This window comes from Panicum hallii, chromosome 3 (genome assembly GCF_002211085.1).
Source record: "Panicum hallii strain FIL2 chromosome 3, PHallii_v3.1, whole genome shotgun sequence".
Lineage (NCBI taxonomy): Eukaryota > Viridiplantae > Streptophyta > Magnoliopsida > Poales > Poaceae > Panicum > Panicum hallii.
Window position 1 is genome coordinate 18,464,661 of NC_038044.1, and position 8,080 is coordinate 18,472,740.

General features: G+C 45.5%; 1 protein-coding gene across 1 annotated transcript; it reads left to right on the plus strand.

Annotated features, from left to right (window-relative positions):
* The first annotated feature begins 3,926 nt into the window (after nt 1-3,926).
* LOC112884154 (NAC domain-containing protein 35-like) lies at nt 3,927-7,015 on the plus strand. Its single transcript, XM_025949506.1, has 3 exons — nt 3,927-4,453; nt 4,624-4,901; nt 5,631-7,015. Exons 1-3 carry the CDS (start codon nt 4,174-4,176, stop codon nt 6,339-6,341), a joined length of 1,269 nt encoding a protein of 422 aa, XP_025805291.1. The 5' UTR covers nt 3,927-4,173; the 3' UTR covers nt 6,342-7,015.
* The last annotated feature ends 1,065 nt before the right edge of the window (nt 7,016-8,080 follow it).

The window sequence follows — 8,080 nt, forward strand, 5'->3', positions numbered from 1 at the left end:
GTTTCGCTAGTTGGATCTTATGGTGAAAACCTCATGTGATATATATTGGGCCGTGGAAGAGTTAGTGATACCTGTCCTCCTAAAAGACAGGGGCTTTGGTGCAATACTACGCAGAGCTAGATAATCTAAAGTAACATCATATTCTTCATCTAAATTATCCATATATATTGCATTATAAAACAATAACATAAAGTAATTAAACCCTCTAAATTTGTATCCAATTAATTAGCCTTCTCTATCATTATTAAAACTAGCGATATGTAAATAATTGTGATTATAAGAAACATCACAAAGTACTTATATATATGCTTCTAAACTATCCACACCTTGCCATTGTCAATATAGAAAAAAGGTAACTGAAGTTATATATCCACGGTGTCTGTCTCCATATAGACCATATATATAGATGTATTGATGATCATATCTATTTCCATGTCAAGCATATTGCTCAAGCTTAATATTTTAACTAAACACATGTCAAATAGAAATGGAGATGCGATATGCAAAAGGAAAAAACTTTAAATAGGAAATGAAAGACATATAGATAACTGACAAATGATGTGTATTACAGTCAGATAAAAATAAAAAATATTTATATGAGTATTTTGTTGGATTATGAGTAAACAGGAGAGCATAAAAATAAGCAATTTTTAGTTAATATGGGTGTCACATTATGCATATTTTTTAATAATTATTTCTCTTAAAATTAGTAGTATGAACAGAAGCGCAGTTAGATGGACCAGTGACGTCCAATCCATCGGTAGTGTCTGTTGTTTCTGAACTGAAGATTATGTGATCCATCGCCGCCGCGATGTACGTGTGAGCTGTGATCGATGAGGGTCAGTCACGGGCTTCATTTGGCCCCTACTCATAGTAGAGTCCTTGCATACACGCACCAGAGCACAGGGTCTCCTGCGCTACTTGTGAAAAACCGTCGTCTCTTATGCCTCCTTTCTCTGCTCTATAGCCTATACTACTTGACGGAGATGGGCATGTTGTTGTATATTCTGTCGGCTATATTATGTAGCTAGCTAGCTGCTGCGTATGCGTACGTGCTGTTAGTTCATAAAAAGACAGTACTGTCTGATGCTTTGTCACCAAAGGCTAATAAGTAATTGAGGTGTTGTTCATCTTATTCAAGAGTACTGAAAATATAGCATAGCTAAGATTTTAAACAAGAGGTTTAGGTTTAGCTAGATTGGCATGTACTATGCCCGGCCCATCATGTTTCTTCACAAAAATGGGTTCATGAACCATGCTAGCTAGCTAGCTTGCATGACGACATATGGTGCTGGGCGTCCTTTTATTTCGTAACACTAATACCTATAAGCTTTACCAGGGGCGAAGCTAGGAACTTTAAGCATTGGGGGTCTGCGTATAGAAAATTTTCTTTTCCTATGGGATCTTTTTATGGAATAGCCTTGATACAAAGGTGTTTTGCTAGCTGGTGGTCATCGGGGTCGCCGGGCCCGACAATTGACTGTAGCTTCGCCCCTGAGCTTTACTTACAATGCTGATTAACCATGCTTGTTTGATTACATGGTGATGGTTGTGTGGCTATCCACGTCAGCACGTAAGTTGGGAGTTCTTTTTTGGCGAAACTTCTTGTGTGGATGTAGCATCACTACTATCTTGTTTCTCAGGCCCATCTCCATTACAAGCACTATATATCTCAAAGGTAAAAAGGGATCCCCCCCCCCACCAAATTATGTCTAAATAAATCCATATGGCCACGTGACCATATATATTTTATCGCATTATCTAAAAAAATTGTATACACAAGTTAAGAAGTGAATAAAATTTCCTAAATGTTTTCAGAAGTGTAATATCTGAAACCAATGGTTGAGATCTAATATTTCTTTTATGGAAGGATTCAAAAAATGTAAATTGAATGCAGCACAATGCAAAAATCATGCAGTACGTATTAGCAGATGGTCTTTCCAAACAAGTCGTTTTTCCATTTCATAATGTTTGGTCCTTCTCTCAGGAGGCACGCCATTTTGAAATACTTGTCACTGTATTCTGTAGTCGTTGCAATATTGCCAAAATGAGTGAGCCTACTCAGGCTTAGCTTTCATGCATGCATGGACCACCCTTGCACATACATGAGCTGCCCGGTCCCATGCGCGCATGTGTGCTACCAATTCAGAAATTGTCAGTCTTCTCCATTCCTCAACAAATCTGACCTTATTGTTCTATCAGTCAATCCTGCCATCTTCTAGATCTGACTCTTCTGACAATATGTCTTTGGCCCTGCATAATTGGAGCATATTTATTTTAATTCACTATTGACGTTTTTCTTATCGAAGCACTTCTGACTATTTTTTTTACAAATCTATGTTAGTGCGTTAATAATTTTTGTTTGCTTCTATCCACTTTTTAATGAATAATCTAATAGCATGATTTTCATGGAGTCAATTGAATGAAGTTTTTTTAATGGACATAGTTAAAAAATATCAATACGGTTTCTAGGAAATGAGAAAAAGAAACAAAGGGAACAACATGATGATGCAAATGTATCCTGTCCAATAGTTACGTGTACGTTTCTGAAAGATAAATATAAGTATTCTGGTAGCGTGAAAGAAATGTTTTCTTTTCATTAAGGAAGTGAGAAGGATGCTATGGAAGAAGACCAGAGAAACCAAGGTGACCGGAATGTTCGGACGAAAATTACAAGCAGACATCCACGTCAGAGGCCTGGATGAGGCAGCCGCCCAAAGAGGGACTCATCTCGGCCAGTCTCTTTCGCTCTTCAATTCCACCACTCGGTCCCTTTCCTTCTACTCGTAGGGACCATGTATACAAAGGTCTTGTGTACAATTTACACCACCAACACAGCCGCTCGTTGTAGTATGTCATAGCTGCTTTAGGTCCTACACATTGGTGGCCACTTCTTCCTAAAAGGTTCTCTCCAATGCACCATCGATCAAGGCTTGTTGGACATATCTTTTCAAGAAAAAGGGGGCTTGTTGGACATAGGAATCTAGGCTGTACTAGAATTCACAAGATCTTATTCAAATTTTAACAAAAGTTCATCTGAGGATCCCACTCATCCACCCCCTCCCATAGCAAAACTAACCTCATCTGCCGAGCAAGATGGACGCAGCTAGACATCACCGTAGGTGATGGAAATCATTTCCATCATCTGAAGGCTGCGGCCCACGAACTCCTCTTCTCCTTCCTCGCCCCCGCGCCGACCACCATCTTCGTCTCCAGCGGCTCCCGCCGCCGGCCTCTGCCCCCGCCCAACAAGCACTCCACCGTTCTCGTGTCCTTGCCCGCCCCCGCGCCACCGCCCTTCCACCGCTGAAGCCGCCGCCAAATCTTCCGCCACCAAGGTTCGCCGCCGTCTCCACCACCAGCAAAGCTTGCCGCACTCCCCCGCCGCCTACCCCGCCCACCGGATGTTATCCGCCACCCGCGGCCGGTGGCGCCCCGCCGCCTCGCCCACTACCTGTCGCTACTGCCGGTCCGCCGCCGCCCAAGGGCCCTCCTCTATAGTCAGAGAACTCACTGGCGATAACCCCGACCCCGATGCCCTCCAACCCCAACCCCGAAGCCCCCAATCCTAACCGCAGCGAGGAGGCCAGCGACCACCGTGAGCTCGAGGAGGAAGAAGAATTTGCTGGGCCATTTGGGCTGAATTTCCTTCGCTTTAGGTGATGGCTCGCGCGTTTGTCGTGCGAACGATGTATAGCCACGGCGAAGCTAGATGCCCCACCTCATTAGCCTCGGAATAGGTCGTAGAATTTATATCTCATTAAATAAGGATGCGCCAAAACTATCTACAGAAATTGATACAATTTATTACCAAATCTACGTTTATCATTGCAGCCACATATATACATACAGTTCGAGCAAACTGTACAAACAGTTCGAGCAGAGGTAGAAATTATTAAGGCCGTAGCCATCGTCAAGTGGGTACCGGCTGCTGTGGGTGGCGGCAAAAAGGGCCCGATCGGCAAGCAAAACCTCCACTCCAGTATATATCATGCACCATTTCATTTCATCAATCGTGCAGGCACCACCCTCTCTTATCCTCTCCTCCCACTCGCCTCGCTCGCTCCCCCAAATTCTCCGCCTCCTCAGTGGCGCGGCGCTGCGTGCCCGCCTAGCTCGGCGTTGCCCTAGTTCCCCCGCCCGGTCGCCGTCGCTCCCGGCGCGCGCTATGCCATGAGCAGAGACCTCGAGGACGGGCAGGGCGCCGTCGACAGCGTTGTTGCGGCAGCAGCTGGAGAAGGGGAGCGGGGTAGCGAGGCTCCGACCGCGGCGGGCGGCGGTGGCGGCGGGGACGCGCACGACAACGACGTCGTGATGCCGGGGTTCCGATTCCATCCCACGGAGGAGGAGCTGATCGAGTTCTACCTCCGGCGAAAGGTGGAGGGCAAGCGCTTCAACGTCGAGCTCATCGCCTTCCTCGACCTCTACCGTTTCGACCCATGGGAGCTCCCCGGTAATAATCTTTAGTAGGGCATGCATCTGCAAGCTTCTATGCTTGTTCAGCTCATCACCTGGCCTCCATCTTCTTCGCTAATGGCTATCTAGCCTCGAATCCCGATCTGTACTAATTAATTCGCTGTAATCGCTTGTGGCGGTGCTCTCGATTGCTCGGCGGCGGCGCAGCAATGGCGGTGATGGGCGGGAAGGAGTGGTTCTTCTACGTGCCGAGGGACCGCAAATACCGGAACGGCGACCGGCCGAACCGGGTGACGGCGTCGGGGTACTGGAAGGCGACGGGCGCCGACCGGATGATCCGCGGCGAGAACAACCGCCCCATCGGGCTCAAGAAGACGCTCGTCTTCTACTCCGGCAAGGCCCCCAAGGGCGTCCGCAGCAGCTGGATCATGAACGAGTACCGCCTCCCGCCGCCGGCAACCGACGCTGACCCCTTGATCCCCAAGGTGAATTAAGCCCGGAATCCCCAAAGATTAGGGTTTCCATAAGCTTAATATGCATTTGCAGGGTTCTTGCTCCATGCCTCCATCCCAAATTCCAAAAATGTTTTTTTTTGGAAATTGAGGTCATGCAAGTAGAACTGTTTATTTGCGCGCGGTTAATTACCAATCATTTGATCTGCTTTTCGTTCGGTGCTTTTACTTTGGTCGCATGATTTTTGTGAATATGCAAGATGCCTATTCCTTTTCTTTTCAGATCTATACAAGCTAGGGGTTCGCTTTTTTTTTTTCCTTCTTCTTTTTCTACACACATTTGCGCACCACCGGACATGTACAAAAGCTACAATCTAGAGTTACCCTCCTAGCAGCTAGATACCATGTCCTTCAGATTCTGCAAGATCTTTCATCTTTGCATCCCTCAACCTCAAGCTAAACTCATTGATTTCCATTTGCAGAATACTCAGATCTGAACTTAATTGAAACACTCAATTATCCCTCCTGTCTCAACTCATCTCACAGTTGTCTTTTTTGACGAGTAGTTGATGCTTGATGATCTTAAAATTCATGTATACTCTAAGCTTAATCTGTATACAGTATATGTTTTTTTGGTCTATGAACTGGTGTACTCAGATGTTTGTTACAGATTCTTCAGTTTATAGGAGTACGTTCTTTCCTTTTTCTTTCCAACAAGAAATGGATACTGACCATTTTTCTCTTCTGACGGTGATGATACAGTCCGAGATCTCGCTCTGCCGCGTCTACAAGCGCTCTGGCATCGACGATGGCCATGGGCAGTCATCCTCCAGTACCCAAGCTTCCTCAGGGCGGGGGGTCTCCTCCCGCACCAGCGTGCCTCCGACCGGTCGGCATGGATCCTCACCGTCTTCCACGCCACTGTCGCCGACGCAACTGTCACCGACGCAGCAGCTCAGCAGCTTCCATCTACTCCAAGGGGAATGCTCGTCTGCCTCACCGCCGGCGCCCATCATGGACCAAGTGGTCACCGTGCACACTGCGCCGCCGCTTCTGCCTCCCCCAAGGCCATGCACGTACGCGCCGGCGGCGACGACGATAAGATCAACAGCGGCAGTTGCGCCGCAACGGGCACAGGGCGCGGCGGTCATCCCCTCCTCCACGTACTCATCACTGCTCAACATGGCCGCCGGCGCTGCGCCTATGGCCGGCAGCTCAAGGCCCATCGATGAGCTGATGAGCACGCCGCGGCTGGTTAGTCCCAGCCAGGCCTACGCTAACCTCTCGGCCGTGACGGGCAGCCACTTCCTCCCCTTGATGCCCGCGCCACCGCCGCCAATGCCACAAATGACGCCGCTCGGCACGCTGCCGATGGTGCCGCTACCGCCTTCTGTCACTGACAAGCTCAGCTGGGATTGGAACCCGGTCCCTGACACGACAGCCCAAGATTACAATGCTTCTGGTTTTAAGTGAGCCCAAACTCACTGTTAAATTCTGAAAACCTGCCATCAGTGTAGGCTAACATATATACCCTTAGCTTCAATCAGTCGACAGAGATTACAATGCATGTCAGTTAGTATATATATCAAGAATACTAAATGGATTGTTCAGGAACTGAAGATGGTTTGTAAGCATAATGTGAGATCATTTTAAAAATCAGCATCAGCATGCAAGTTTAATTCACTTCCGATTCTTCCATGCATGTCTTTAACAACTAATTAACATAATTGGTGTACTTTTCTTAGTAATTCCAAAAGGTTTTGGTAGGTTTTCTTTTTGCAGTTAAACTGCAAGGCACACATGAAATAATGTGAGCATGATTGGACGGAGCCCGTTGCAGCAGGTGTTGTTTCTTTCAGCATGATTGGGGGGAAGAATTGAAGGGGGTGGACAATGTCAGATAAAAAGCTTTGCATGTGCCCACAGGAATTCTGAATCTTTCAGATCTAGAGGTGATGACTGTCTTGTGCATCCATGGAATGATTCATGTGATTATTGCAACAGCTTTTGTTCTTTACCATTGCAACAGTGCTTGGTCATTGTTCTCAGTCACTTGGTGCTAACAGTCACCGAGCACATATACTGTGCTTCTTCTTCTCCTTCTTCTTCTTTTGCTGAAGAGAAAAGGTAAAAACAAGACAAGCTGCAGATGCATTTGTGGGTAAGATTGAGATGCTGTCTCTGTTGTATATATCTACATTCTGATTGAAGGAAAAGACGATCTATTTGGCAGATGATCAAAAGGCTACTCATCAGTTTGTTTTATCGATCAATTCACCGAGATGACTCATCCATGTTGGATGCTTCATATTTTGGTGCGTTCTCTGCAGTCTATAAATTGTTGTTACATTAGGCTGTTGTATGAATGATTATGCATATATGTAGCCAAGGAAGTTAGATATAGATAGCTAACTGTAGAAGAAGCAGCAGTTTCTAGCTAATTGCAGGTTGCCCAAAGAAAAAAATAGATAAATAATGCGTGCTAAATATTTCGGTCGCAGATCAGAAACCGCCCAGCCTTCGTTTCGGACCAGGTGAGCAACGATTTAATTGCTTTTGATGTAGCGCTATATATCTCCTCTCAAAGGACATCTATATATATATATATATATATATATATATATACCCAATAGCAAGGATAGTTAGCAAATAATGGGCATCTGAACCAAACACATATGTCCTTAATAGAGCGTTACTGTGCAATTTATGTGAGTTTTTACATATTGATGATCAAAGCTATTCAAGTTTGACTTGGAAGTAGGTTGGTATGACCTCTAGCAAAATTGCTGACAAACTCGCATTGTATTGTTATTCTTTTTTGTTTGATCAAACATAGTTAATTAGCTCCAAAAATGCCATCCCTTCATTAATTGCTGACAAACTTAATTATGTTGTGGCAAGAAATGAATGCCAAGCTAGCAATGCCATGAATCTGGCACCTCTTCTGGATGACATTTTGATTTAACAAATAGGAGTGCTTTCTCACTTCGACACTAACTAGAAAGGCTTGCGGCTTTGCAGCATGGGGCCCGTGTCCCGCATGGGGCCCGTGTCCCGCATCGTAGTATCATAGTTGTTGCAGACTTTAGTTTATACATGCAGTAGTTGTTGTATACATGTAAATATAAAAAAAAATTAAGCAACATAGTTAAGATAAATCCACCGTTTCGTTATTTTCGCATAGGTGTCATGGTCTGCCCGTCGTTGCATTT

Coding starts and splice junctions, on each gene's coding strand:
- LOC112884154 (XM_025949506.1), top strand. CDS start 4,174: ATGAGCAGAGACCTCGAGGACGGGCAGGGCGCCGTCGACAGCGTTGTT. Junction 4,454..4,623: donor CGACCCATGGGAGCTCCCCG/GTAATAATCTTT, acceptor GCGGCGGCGCAG/CAATGGCGGTGATGGGCGGG. Junction 4,902..5,630: donor CTGACCCCTTGATCCCCAAG/GTGAATTAAGCC, acceptor GTGATGATACAG/TCCGAGATCTCGCTCTGCCG.